Source organism: Taudactylus pleione, unplaced genomic scaffold, assembly GCF_031769625.1.
Source record: "Taudactylus pleione unplaced genomic scaffold, aTauple2 ptg000154l, whole genome shotgun sequence".
Lineage (NCBI taxonomy): Eukaryota > Metazoa > Chordata > Amphibia > Anura > Myobatrachidae > Taudactylus > Taudactylus pleione.
The window spans coordinates 3,801,554-3,816,154 of NW_028284556.1; the positions used below are offsets into that span (position 1 = coordinate 3,801,554).

At 41.1% G+C, this 14,601-nt stretch overlaps 1 protein-coding gene across 1 annotated transcript in view; it reads left to right on the top strand.

Annotated features, from left to right (window-relative positions):
• LOC148521855 (kinesin-like protein KIF28) overlaps positions 1-14,601 on the top strand; it is a 116,097-nt gene that overhangs the window by 72,732 nt on the left and 28,764 nt on the right. The window contains exons 13-16 of the mRNA XM_088474465.1: positions 499-617; positions 3,422-3,529; positions 5,953-6,224; positions 7,676-7,810. Of these exons, the coding sequence (XP_088330591.1) occupies positions 499-617; positions 3,422-3,529; positions 5,953-6,224; positions 7,676-7,810 (634 nt within the window). The remainder of the gene's footprint in view (positions 1-498; positions 618-3,421; positions 3,530-5,952; positions 6,225-7,675; positions 7,811-14,601) is intronic.

Consider the following 14,601-nt stretch of genomic DNA (forward strand, 5'->3'; position numbering starts at 1 on the left):
CACACCTTATTAGACTGAGTTTAGCCAGGGTGTGAGCAGAAAAGCCGGGCCTGGCGGCTATCAAGCTCAGATGGATTGAATTGCTCCGTTGGATGCCTTAAATGTATATAAAATCTATATCCCCTCCCCCCAGTAAATCCCGTGTTTGCCCCTGCTATACTATGCACAGACTACAAGGAAATCCTAAACTCTCAGAAGCAGCAACTTTAGCATATTGCATGCAGCGTGCCAGTTTAATGTTATAGGAAAATTGAACACTGTCATCCCTGTCACATTGTTAGGTGTAGCTGATTGACAGGGTCCTGCCAATGAAATAGGGTAAGTCCCTACACCAGCACTGCTATACTATCATGTCTGAGTAGAGCATTCAATTCCTAATATTTGCTAGTCCATTGTTATGTTTACTAGCTAATCTTATAAATGATATTGAAATGTTTAAAATAAATAATACTATCTAGAATAGTCTATAATGCATTTATTTCCTCATTGTCCACCTAGGTGCTATACACAATAAAGATGGCAACCCTGACCCAAGTGTTCTAGCGGTCTTCCATGACTATATTAAATTGATTCCCTTGGTTGCTGAAGCAAATCAGATGAGTGAGGAGCTTATGAAGGTAAAACGTGTAATGACAAATGCCTAAACTGTCCAAATTCTGTTTCATGATGTTACTACTGATGGAACTGTATCTTTCTTGTTCGGGGTCCATAGGGATCCACAGGGATACCATGGGGATATTATCATACCTCGCAACTTTTTCCCCCGGAGAGTCGGGACTTGCGCGCGCCCGAAAAGGGGGCGTGTCCTTGTGACACCCCCCCGTTTACATCACTAAGGGGTTGCCCACGGGCTTCCCCCCTTTGCTCTGAATAGATGCTATGCGCATGCGCACAGCATCTATTCTCGCTCTGCATACACACTGCTCTGCATAGCATATGCTTCCCCCAACTTCCCCCCCAACCGCGGGACACTGTGGCCCGCGGGTGGGAGAGCGGGACAGTCCCAGAAAACCGGGACTGTCCCGCTGAAAGCGGGACAGTTGGGAGGTATGTATTATGGTTGGAAGACCAGGCACCAAACAGTTAAAGCTTTGGCTCCCAGAATGCCCTGGGTCCTCCTCCAAATATAACCCCCCCCCCTTCCCCATAAGCATAGGACTTCAGTTTGTTGTTTGGTGCGGCAGGATGCAGACGCACTGATGTAACGGGACTGTTCAGGCAGTTCTAAGCTTTTTATTGTTTTATATATGTTTACATTTTGAGTTGGCAGTACCAAGCATCTGTATTAAGACGCATGAACTGTGACTCCATCTACTTCCACCGGGCCGCAACACCAGTGATTGATTTCGGCGGGTCGTGGCTGAGCTTAGCTAGCAGCGAGGCTGCGATCTGGACTGCACCGGATGCTCGGAGATGTCAGTTAAGGTGACTCCTCCCTTACAGGGAATTGCGTGCGACAATCCTTACTTCTTGTGTCAGAGACACACCAGAAACCGCTGCTGTAATGACCAGGGATTGTCGGCATCCTTACTACACCAGCCGGGACCCTATCGTTTGATGCCGGGGATCGTGGCAGCAGACGCAATCTGCTGCCACGAGGCCAGCATACCTGGCTGGTTAATGCAGCTTAAGGGAGGTAGGCGCTCCCCCGGCAACTTCTCCCCCGACCCATACGCAGTCCCTACAAGAGTTTTGCATGTCTGGGTTGCTCCGACTACCCTCCACGTGTATGAGACTCTCACGGTCCACACAGTGCACCCGGCAGCTGTTGGTCTCAGGAAGGTCTGGGTCAGTCTCCCTGTATACCTCTCCCTTGGTTACGGTGCTCTGTGTCCTACCATTCCTTTGCGTTGCTGTAGTGGATTTAGAGCCAATTGTAATTATATTACATGTGCATTGTATGTGACTGTTTGCAAGCTGCTGTCTGATACTGTTTTTATTTCTATCTGTCAATTATAACTATCACTGTATTTCATTCTGAAGTACTTCACATTCATTGAGATTTTGTGAAGGCTATCACATAACTTTGAGTATGTCAAAAGATAAAGGGAAGCAGGAGATGGGAGCCACCTGTGCTGGTTTCACGTAAATCGTGTATGGGTAAGTTTTGGCAAGTGAGCAAAACAAAAAGAAAAAAACCTTTTGGGGGCACTCTTATTCAGTTTACATTTAAAATAGTTATATTTAATAAATATGCATTAAAAATTGTCTTTTGAACCTGCAATTTTTATATATCTGTGGAACTGCATATGAAAATGTGACTGCATTTTCAGACTAAGGTCATCTGTGTTTTTCTTAGGTGTCTGGGTATGCATCTTTTTTCTTTTGGTTACCTGTGAATACTATGTTATATATTATACACAATAATTTAACTATTCGTGCCTATTAATATTACATCAACACCTGCATCTGAGCAGCGTGGTTAATAAATATTTTCGCCCAACCATTGAGGATCGCTTCTCTGGGATATCTTCCCATTATCACTTGATAAGAAGCAATTGTACCCTATTGTCCCTTTATAAGGACAATTTTTTCTGTGTGTTTTTTCTGTTTTTTCTATGTGTGTCTTTTATATGTTTAAGTACAATTTTTAATGCATATCTATTAAATATAACTATTTTATATTTAAACTGAATAAGAGTGCCCCCAAAAAGAGTTTTTTTCTTTTTTGTTTTGCTCGCTTGCCAAAACCTACCCATACACTCTATAAACATAAGCCCTGGGGAGCACCACCAACAATTAAGATTTATACAACCTGGTATTGCTCTACCTTAATTTCAGTTATGTTGGTATACTATATCAAAAATAATAAATATTGATCATATTACTAAGTTTGGTGCAGGTATTCTTTTTTGCTTCACGTAAATCATGTAAGACTTGTGTATTGTGCATTGTTAACGCTACACTGGTTGTAGGTTACTTGCAAGTATTTCCCATGTCTCAGGACAAGGGTAAACATGAGACTGTTGTCCCTGTGCTGGTTTCATGTAAATCCTGTGCAGTAGGCCTCAAGGATTTCATACAGGATGGACTGTGCTTGATTGTTATACACCACAACAGTCCACCTCGCCAGCACTTGTTCATGGGTCACCTTGAATGTCCTTCTGGTCTCAGGTTAGGACGCAGTTAGTGGACCAGGTATCAGCTCGCACACTGCCTCTCGCTTTGGATTACCCACAGTGATTACAGCCTGCTATGTTTCCTCTTTCCATACATCCTTTCTGGATGGAGGGTTATGTCCACTCAGTTCAGAATCTGGTTTTTAGCATCTACCTATCCGCAGATCATTAGTGCTGGGAAAACATGGATCGTTAATAAAATGCTGTTTACATCTGTTTCTGCTGTAAGTGCCTTGGTCATAACATAACAGTGTTTTTTTTTTTTTTCTATTGTTTTTTTTTTTTGTTAAATCTGAGAGTAGGATCTGAAGTTTGAGCTGAAGGTGAAAAATTTGGCATTAACTGATTCCAGGGGCTATGATCTTCAAAAAGAAATAATGGTGAAAGTGATAAATAAAATTACTCAACAGGTACAGTTAGTACATCCGCAGTATGTTACACGTTTCGTTTGACAATGCCAAAACTTGTATTACATGGCTATTATTATATCTAAGGGGGGAATTCAATTAGCCATGATAAAACATAAACTTTTTGTGCATTAACTTATCGAACCTATCGCCCGTTAATTTCACATTTCGTCTGTATGTGTGCTCCCGTTTTTCGCACAATTCATTTAGAAAAGTTTTCATTCGGCATTCGCACGATAATTCCTGCACGTTTTACTCGTGATAAGTATAGGTGAAAAGGGGAAATCTGTACCCCAAAAAAGGCAAACATATATAGGATAACAGCATAGAAGTCTTTTAGTGGCCATAATACAAGTATGTGGGGTTTTTATTGTCAAATGGCTGGTTGAACATTTTTCTAAAAGTGAAAAAATTATAGAAAGCAGGTGTTTTTTCATCAAAATAAATGTTCTACTTAAATTGGGGGTGCATAAAAATGCCTATAAGTATATATTTGTTTCAATTAAGGCACTTAAAAAAAAAAAACTACAAAATACACTTCTAACAACCACCTGCAATCTTAAAGACACCTGTCCCATTCATATAGCACCTCCATATACCTGTCCCATTCATATAGCACCCCCATATACCTGTCCCATTCATATAGCACCCCCATATACCTGTCCCATTCATATAGCACCCCCATATACCTGTCCCATTCATATAGCATCCCCATATACCTGTCCCATTCATATAGCACCCCCATATACCTGTCCCATTCATATAGCACCCCCATATACTTGTCCCATTCATATAGCACCCCCATATACCTGTCCCATTCATATAGCACCCCCATATACCTGTCCACATCAATTACCCATTTTCCTGCACTTTGCACATTTTCACACAAAATGACATGTTGTTATTGGCCAAATTAAGATAATTAAAAATTTTTTTTTACCTAATTAGTCATTAAGGACTGTGTCCCAGTGGTTCTGAACCAAATCCCAAAATTTTTACCTTAAAATAAGGATTTTCCTTAACTTTTCACCTTCTCAGGAGGTGGTGAAAAGAAATTTGCAATAAATCCTATGAAGAATTATCATACAAGAAGAGGGCAAAATATTTTCACACCAAATTCGCTTTTATGCAGTTTAACACATGAAAACGGGTAATCATGGCTACTTGAATTCCCCCCATAATTTGTTATATTCATACAGACTTTGTAGTGTTTTCAGACTTTGACTAGTGTGAATCTTGTGTTCAAATTAAATCGTGATTGTAAAGTTTTATAATAAGTAATCGCCGAATTCGGACAATGTCTTTTGTTATGGCTTCTCTGTAATATTTGATTTACGATACATGTGATGTTTAAAAAAAAAAAACGTATTTAAAAAAAAAAGTAATCGCCACTTTACATCTTACGGCTAAATCAGCACAACATTGGCACTTTCAGCAACCCAGAGGCTATTACATTTGACCATATGTCTGTATTCAAAAAATTGGCCAATTTTTTCTATATACACAATCTCCCCCCCTGATATTTAATACATTTTATTTGTTACATCACATTTGTGGTGCTCCCTCTTACTTAAATATTTTCTATACATTGTTTGTCTTGACTTTATAGCAATGGTGTATATGTATAATTGGTGCAGGGTATGTGAGGCACACGGGTCCATATGTCAAGGGGGGAACACCCTGCACCCACAGAATCATCCATTGTGCCAAGCTGCCAGTGGCTCCATCTTTATGACGATGTGTGGCGCAGGCACAGGACATAGCAAAGATTCTGGCTCTGTGGAGAATATTTAATATGTAATTAATAACTGAACAGAGAAAAATGTAATAACAATATGGAACTACAATTAAAATGCTAAAAATATAAGAATAAAATGTGTTAATAATAAAATTATTGAAATATAAATGAAACAATCTCTGATACCACTTTCAGACAGGAATAGCCGAAATCCTGGCTTTTACCCGGCATTTGCATCCCGTGTTGTTTTCTCAGTCCCTGCCTGATACCCCCCCTCAGACAGAAGAGCAAATTACCGGGTCAAACATTTCATCCCGGGTGATTAATACGGATATTTCTTCTGTTTGAAAGGGTAAATTCCTGGGTTGAAGACCCAGGATTTTTGACCCTGGTTTACCCTTTCAAATGAAACGTGTTGATCAGCAAATTAACTGGTTGAAATGTTTGACCCAGTAATTTGTTTTTCTGTCTGAAAGTGGTATTAGTAATACAGTCTGGTAGTTTTATTATCCCAAAGCAAAAACATATCGCAAATATATTTTAATTGTTTAATTATGTACCAGATTTGTTACCTTTATATATAAGAATATAACAATATAATATATAACAATACTTATTATATAACAATACATTCTTTTGAAACCAATATTGCTGACTGTAATTTGTGTTGTATATTACATGGCTGAAGGTGTGGATATGGTCAAAATCCAAGTTCATTAACAGGAAGTTCCTGATGGAGGAGCTGTACCAGAGATTTCTGGATGGAGACACTACACTGGACCGGGAAAATGATCCCTTCTGGGACCCGGTTGAGGCTATTCATTTAGGGTCAGCTCACATCTGGCTGCAGTCTCTAGCTTATTGCATGAAACTGGAGGAACAAACAGAACTTCTGGATTCTGAAGGTGTGGAGGAAGCCATTCTCATGATAACCATTACCCCCTGCACCAGTACTGGAAGGTATATAGATATATATATATATATATATATATATACACACTGACGCTCAGGACATATAAATCTGGTACATTTGTTAGAAAGTTTGTTTCACTGTTCAACTTGTTTTAATATAATAATTAAGCATTAAAGTTAGAGTTGTTGTGGGCCCAACCAAAAATTTCTTATTTAATAACATATACATGAACAGTAGTAACAGTTAGTAGAAATTCTCATCATTGATTTATTTATTTTTACCTATTAAGGGGCCTATCCATTAGCAGATCTTTCTCTATGCTGAAAGACAAAAGATTTATCCCTTGAAAACTCCTGGGGCTGCAGTGACAGATATCTATCATGTACATGACAGATTTTTGCGAACGACGAATGATATTGCATGACATCATTCAGGGAGTGGATTTTTTTTATGTTTCTATTAATTTTCATTAAAAATATCGTTCGTCGTTCAACGCTTCTAAACAGACAGATATTTCTAATATCTGTCAGCGATAAGCGATAATTGACCAACATGTTGGAGAGACGAAAGACACAATTTGTCGGCCGCGGGAGTGCGCATCTGTCATCGTTCAGGGCCTATCCATGACAGATAAATTGAACGACTGAACGATATATCGTTCATCGTTCAAATTTATCTGCTAATGGATAGGCCCCTTTAAAGTACAGTGTAAGTCAAAAGCTATTCATGAGGGAAAAAAGTCCTATTATAGGAGCTATCCATATTTAGACAACCACTGTCAGCCCCTATGTGACCAATACAGGGAGCCACAATATTACCTGATGCTTGTAGTTGTATGGAAGTAAAGGCTGCTCACAGAACAGGAGGATTCAGTTTATCGTGTCTGATTCAACGTGTCTAATGAGCCTCATCTGCTGTAGGATGCAACATCTGCCTTTGTAAAAGCAGCATCAGGTAATGTCAGTGACTCTGTGGGTGGATCACCCCTTTTGCTACACAGAAGGCAGGAGAGGGAGAGGAAATAAGTGTTGACTGTTCAAAATCAGATATCCAGATGAAAGGGTTGAATGTTGGGGTAAAGATTCAAAATTGCAAATCAGGAAGGCTGCTCTTGATCTTAATGCTTGAGATTATTTTGAAAGAAATCTTGGGGAAAAAGATATATCGCATGATCCCTGTTATAGCACAAAAGATAGAGTTTGGAGTGACAAGAGAATTATAGTTTTAAGCAGCATTACAGTATTTGATCTTTGTATGTACACGAGGAGACTTTACATTGGCTCTATGCTATGCTTGTCACATAGGTGGAAATTTGTGGGCAGTTTGTTCATTTCTGACAAACCTGAATTACCATGTGACACCCCTGTCCTAAATGATCAGAATCCATTTCTGTACAATTTGATCCAGAAGGAGAATAACGCAGATTAGCTGCTGATCTCCATTGGTGTGTGTGGCAGGGCAGCATGTCTGGATAACACTTTCTGCTTTTTTTTCATAGGCCCTTAAGCGAAGAAGATATTGTCATAGACCCTTTGGAATTATTAGGAAGGAAAATAGTTTTCCAGATTCATATCTTACAGTGTCTTGGGGTACGCTGGCTGAGAGAGGCCACAGACAGAGGGATTCAGATTGGGTAAAGAAAGGAGAATATGTTTAATTTTTCCAAATTTGTTGACTGTGCATACATAACCCTTATCTGTCTTTGAACTGATATTATCTCATATTTATTAAAGAATCCTTATCATTAAAGTTGTTTGGAACTTATATTTAAGAATTGTAGACTTTTTGCACTACTGTTTACATTGATAGGGTTGGAATTAATATTCCTGGAAGTTCTATGTTATTTTTCTTGGTCTATATAGCAAGAGATACTGCAAAGCAAGTGAAAGGATTCTGTACCCCACTGGGTGCGCAGCATTTTGTTCATGTATAAAATGTGCCATTATATTTTGTTATAACCATGCGCTTCGATTATAGACCAAGCCATAGCTGAGTGATAATGTGGCCTGGGCTGGCCTCACTATGTGTGTGCACATGTAACATCACAATGTCACAAGAGGGTTTGGGCCGCCGCTGGGTCCAGGAAACGGTTACTCCCAGCGCATCCTAGAGATGTGTAGGTCAGCTCTCTGGCGGATCTGCAGGTTGTAAGGTGACATTCCAAACACACTGCAATCAAAATTCAGGTGCCATGGGGCAGCTACAGTGCCTTCTCCCCTGCCTTGCACCCTGGGTACAGCTCTCACACACCTAGTTATGGCCCTGAGTCTGAAACATACCAATCTACTGAGCTTTTCCCTTCAAAAGAAGCACAACTAAACTAAATGGTTTAATCATTATGGCAAATTTTAATTGGATTGATTTTGATAACTTTATTTATGCCTCTGGTGCAACAACAGGGACCACAATTGGTCAGCTTTCTGCACTCCAGGAATATTATATTTACTTAAAGATTATTTTAAATTACAAGTGAATTTTTTATTTAAAAAATTTAATATTTTTTGGGGGCGTGGCTTGACTACTAGACGGAGCAGACGTGTCTCCCTGCAGCTCCCCAGACTACCCCTCTAACCACCCGATTCCTGTTGGACCACGCTGCCTGTGTGGGTCCTCTCTGCCCTACCTGACCGTCTGCAGCCCCACTGGCCTTCTGACTGGACTCTGGAGGTGTCTTGCGACTCCGGAGGTGCCGAGGCCTACACCCTCTCTAGCAGCCCCGACCTCAATTTTGAAGCTCCGTGGACCAGAGCGGTCGTGGTCACCGCCGGACGTTGCCACTACCTTCCCTCACCCCCCGGACCCTCGCTGGCTGCCGAAGTCACCAGGTGTGGCCTCACATACCCCCGGAGGGCCCCCAGAGACACCCGCGATTGGACCCGCGAATCGCGGGAGGCCGCCATCTTACCAACCCTGTGACCCCCACTACAGCTGCCCTCCTTCCCAGCGCTAACAGAGGACACAGAGACCAGCCAGGGGCACCTTCTACACCACATAGGACGTTATCCTACTGCTTCCAGTCTTCTTGTGGTGAGTCTGTCAGGATAGTGAGTGGCCCTATATCAGCTGTAGGTCCTCTCCACAAAGGGTCCTCCCTCCCCTCCTGTGGTCGATATGGTCAAGATTGGTCGTTCATCCCCTGCCCCTTCTACCAAAGAGGACATCTTGGCTCTCTGCTCCCTTATTATGGAGTTTAAGGACTCTCTTGAAAACAAGGTTGACAAAGCAGTGGCCTCCATTAAATCTGATATCTCATCTCTAGCCACGAGAACCTCCAAATTAGAATCTCACCAGGACAGTTTTCACAAAGCTCTTAACGAAACTGGCAGGAATTTGGACCACATTATTACTGAACTCTCAGACCTTAGCACTGAGAATGAAGACTTGGAAAATCGGGAGCGTAGAAATAACATCCGTATATGCATCATACCAGAATCAGTATCTTTAGAAGCTCTGGAACCTTATCGTCACAATCTCTTCTCCTTTCCGATTCTGGATCTTGGAGACCGGAGACTACCCTTGGAAAGGGCTCATCCAGCCCCCCGGCCTAAACCAAGAGATAACGATTCTCCCCGAGATGTGATAATGCATTTCCTTAGCTACAGTACACTGAAAAGGGACTCATTTTGGCTCCTACCCAGGGTAATCCTCATATCCTCTTCAATTCTGTTAAGCTTCAGTTCTACCAAGATCTTTCTCACCTGACGATTGCCAAATGGAGAGTTTTTCAGGACTTAACCAGAGCTCTTCGTGACAGGGCTATCCGGTATCGTTGGGGTTTTCCCTTCAAGCTCATTGTTACCCTGAATGGTAAATCAGTCCTCATCCGAGATCTCAGAGAGTGCAAGGACTTATTAAACCACCTAGAGGAATCTGGTCCCCCTCTTGGGAATGATTCCCCCGAATCGTGAGTGATCTTCCTCCCAGAGGCAATACTCTGATTATGTCTCCACCGTTTTTGTTCACCGTTTCATGTTTCTGTAGCTATTCCAAGGATGTCCCGTTTCCTTTTTTTTTTTACTTTCTTTTTCTCCCTTTATTTTATTATATATAATTGATATATTGGGATTATTCCCTGTGGCAAAGTTTTGACTGTTTCACTTCATGCCTCTGTATCTTCTCCAATAAACTGGTAGTTTATTATTTTTTACGGTTCAAGATATTATTAGATGTTACTGACTTAGGCTGTACCAATTAACATGCCATTATTTACCTCCATGTTTACCATTCTTCTACCCTTTCCCCACCCCCCCTTTTTTTTCTAGCCCTCTCTATTTTCTTTTACACAATTCGAGTTTCCTGTTTTTTTTTTCATTTTTGTTTCTCCCTTTCTTTTATGTTTTTCTTTTCCCTCTCCCACCTCAGCACCCAAGGGACACTGCAGTCCCCAAACATCTCTTTTCCTCTCTCTATAAACTATTAGGATTTTAGTTATTTTTTTAAAGCTAATTATTTTTGTTTATTTTCCCTAGAGGTGTCCCAGGCTATTTTGCCTGCGCCTCTTTGGACAACTGTGTCCTAGCCTCTGTGTACTTCCCCCCACATTTTTGGTCAGGTTTACGTACTTAGCTCCAGTTCATCCTTTATTTAAAATGTTAATTGTTTTTTCTCTTCAGTCCCCTTTCTTTTTTACTCCTTTCCCTCTTCTCTCCCCAGATGAGCCGTGGATCCTGTCTAATTTTTCCCGCTTTCTGAATCTTTATCTGGTTTTCTCTTATCATGCCTTTCACTATTGCTTCCATGAATGTCTGAGGTCTTAATACCCCCCAGAAACGTTTGCATCTGTTCCGCATAATTCACAGTCTAAAGGCCGACATTGTTCTTTTACAAGAGACCAATTTCGATCCACTGACCACCCGTCCCTGCTTTCTAAACATTTCTCCAATGTATTTTACTCCTCCAGCACAACCAAGCACAATGGAGTTTAAATCCTAATTAACAATAAACTACCCTTCATTCAAAGCTCTGTCCATACTGATTCAGACGGTCGTTATATTATCTTAACTGGCAGATTGGAACATATAGACGTCACTATTGCTAATATCTATGCTCCTAACGTAGGTCACCAGCGCTTTTTTAAGTCTTTTTTTTACTCACTGCATAAGCAACGTGTTGGCTATCTGTTTCTTGGTGGAGATTTTAATTGTGTTCTGGATCCTGCTCTGGATAACTCCTTCCCCCAGGCCCGTCCCTAGATGTGTCCTCTTTATAGATCCTCACTAAACATGTTATAGTAGCAGGTATTTTGGATACATGGCGCTCTCTCAATCCCTCTTTTAGAGATTACACCTTTTTTTTCTGCACCTTACCGCTCATACTCGAGAATCGATCTTATCTTCTGCAGTCTCTAAGGGGTAAATTTACTAAAGTGAGAGTTTTTAGAAGAGATGTTGCCCATAGCAACCAATCAGATTCTACTTAACATTTAACTAGCACCTTCTAGAAAATAATAGCTAAAATCTGATTGGTTGCGATGGGTAACATCACTTTTAAAACTCACTTCTAAAAACTCTCACTCTAGTAAATTTACCCCTTAGTCTCCAAGCACCTCATTGACTCTGTGATTCTTTCTAATTCTTGGTCCGATCATTTGACCTTTTGGATACTTCAGTCGCCCGGCCCTCTTGGAGACTCAATGAGACGCTCTTGAAAATCCCTCAATTTCAAGCAAAGATCACAAAAGTTTTGAAGGACTATTTCTCCCTTAATGTTTCTGACTATGGATGTTCTCCAATTATCTGGGAAGCCCATAAATGTGTCCACCACAGCCATGTTATCAGTTATGCCTCACACAGGAATAAGGAACATAAACCACTCCTCAGGTCCCTTACGGAACAGTCCATCAGTTGGAATCTTTTCATAAACGTACCCCTACTGATGCCATATACAGGCAATTGATTGTAGCAAAATCTGCACTTAATGCAATTATCTCGGAGGAGATTGAGAAATCTCTTAGATGGCTAAACCAGTGCTTCTACGAAAAAAGTAATAAGGCAGACACTCTACTAGCCAACCGCCTGAAGACCCATAAGTCTCTTTTTGCAATTCTGGCACTTAAGGATCTCTCTGGCTCTCTCCAGTACAACCCCCTTAAAATTAACTCTATTTTTAGGGACTATTATACTCACCCCTATAACCTTAAGAGTCATGACTCTCCTCAACCCTTATCCCCACTTCTGAATATCTTTCTTCCTGTGCTTTACCTCAGATTGATTCTGTTACTGCTGTAGATCTTAGTCTTCCCATAACTGAAGAAGTAATTAATGCCCTTAAAACCCAGAAACCCCCAAAAGCGCCAGGCCCAGATGGACTTCCCTTTTCCTACTATAAGACCTTTCAAGGTTCTCGCATTTCCCACCTTACAACCTCCTTTAATCATATCCTTGAGGGCAGCTTTTTTCCTCCAGATACCACTAGAGCCAAGATTACGGTCATCCCAAAGCCAGGTAAGGACCCCCAACTTGTAACTAACTATCATCCAATATCCCTTTTAAATACTGACCTTAAACTTTCTGCTAAAATTCTAGCAAATAGATTAAATCCTATTCTCCCATCTCTCATTCACCCAGATCAGGTGGGCTTTGTACCTACCCGCCAAGCACTTGATAATACTAGACGAACGGTGGATTTAATCCACCACGCCAATTCCACAATAAATCTGAAGCCCTACCCCTCCATATCCCACGTTCATCCCTGGACCACCTTTCTCTTAATTTTACCTTTTCCTGGAGGACAGACTCTATTAAATATATTTTGGAATTCATCTCACAAAATCTTATCATAGTCTGTACAAGGCAAACTATCCTCCCTTATTTCATGCCATCGAGCAATATATTTCTCGTTGGCATACTATTTTCATCTCCTGGATAGGTTGCGTAAATGCAGTAAAAATGAATGTTCTTCCCAAACTATTACATCTGTTTCAGACCCTCCCTCTTGCTGTACCTCCCTGTGCTCTCAATTCTCTTCAATCATTCTACCGTAATTTTATTGGAACAACAGGAGATCTCGTCTTCGCAGGGAGGTCCTTTTCAAAAGTTCAGGAGGTCTCGGCCTTCGATCACTATCTAAATACTACCAAGCCTCCAGACTCAGCCAGTTGGCTGCTTGGCACTCCTCTAAAGGCACCAAACAATGGGTTGACTTAGAATCTGAACTCTGTAAAGTCACCTCCATCTCCGATCTCCGTTGGCTTCTCCGTAAACATAGACCAGCCTCAGCCCTCTCAGTCCCTTGAGTCACTCTCACTTTGTCTATTTGGGATTCTCTCTCGTCTAAATTTGCTTTGTCTACCTACCCTTCACCCCAAACTTCCCTGTGGTATCATCCTTCTTTCCCACTTGGTAATTCACCCCATATGGCTTCTACCTGGTCAGAGGCTGGCATTACCCGCTTTTCTCACATCCTTGGTAATTTTGCTCCGCAAACGTTCACTGACCTACGTGAGAAATATTCACTCCCGCAAACCTGTTTTTACCAATATCTCCAACTCCAGAACTTCCATCTCTTATTCTCTATGCAACCCCACGGCGATGGAACGTCTTTGTATTTATAGTCCTGCTGATAAAGGCATCATCTCTCGCATTTATCACACTATCCTCATCAAGGAACATCCACCTCTGGCGGCCCATAAACTTTCCTGGGAATTGGACCTAGGTATCTCTCTGGAGGAAGAAATTTGGGAGGTAATTCGCCTCAATATATCTAAATGCTCTATTAGTGTTTCCATTAAGGAGAATACATATAAAGTGTATACCCGATGGTATTTTCTGCTGGAACGTCTTAACCAAATATATCCCGCTACTTCCAATATATGTTGCCGAAATTGCAGTCAAGTAGGATTTTTTTCCAAATATGGTGGACGTGCCCTAATGTAGCTCCTTTTTGGTCGCTTGTTATATCACTTCTGTCCTCTATAGTTCTGTGCCTCCCCTCTCCCCGGCCTCGTTACTCCTGTGTGCCCCGGTTTGCCAGCTATCCAAGTTTGACAATAAATCGATTATGCATATCTCTTGTGCGGCTAAATATCAGATCGCCAGGGCTTGGAAAAACCCATCCCCTCCAACCCAGCAGGAGCTCCTCAATCGTGTTTGGTTTGTGTCCAAAATGGAGTACATCACTAGCCTTCAAAATAACACTGTGGACAAGTTTCACAATATTTGGTCCCCATGGTATAGGATCAACAATGTGACCCTTCCTGGTCTCTCTTAATTCTCTACTCTACTTACTTTGTAGCTCTCTTATTGATTTTTTAAATATACTTATATGATTCAAAGTAACAGTTTGATTACATTTTTACGATACCTGGATTTTTTGGCTCCCACAACCAATATCTTGATACTTTATAGTATTAGTGACTGCTTCTACTGTAGGCTTTGAGTTCACCTATTTTCATATATGTATATTGCTGTTTTGTCTTAGTAATTA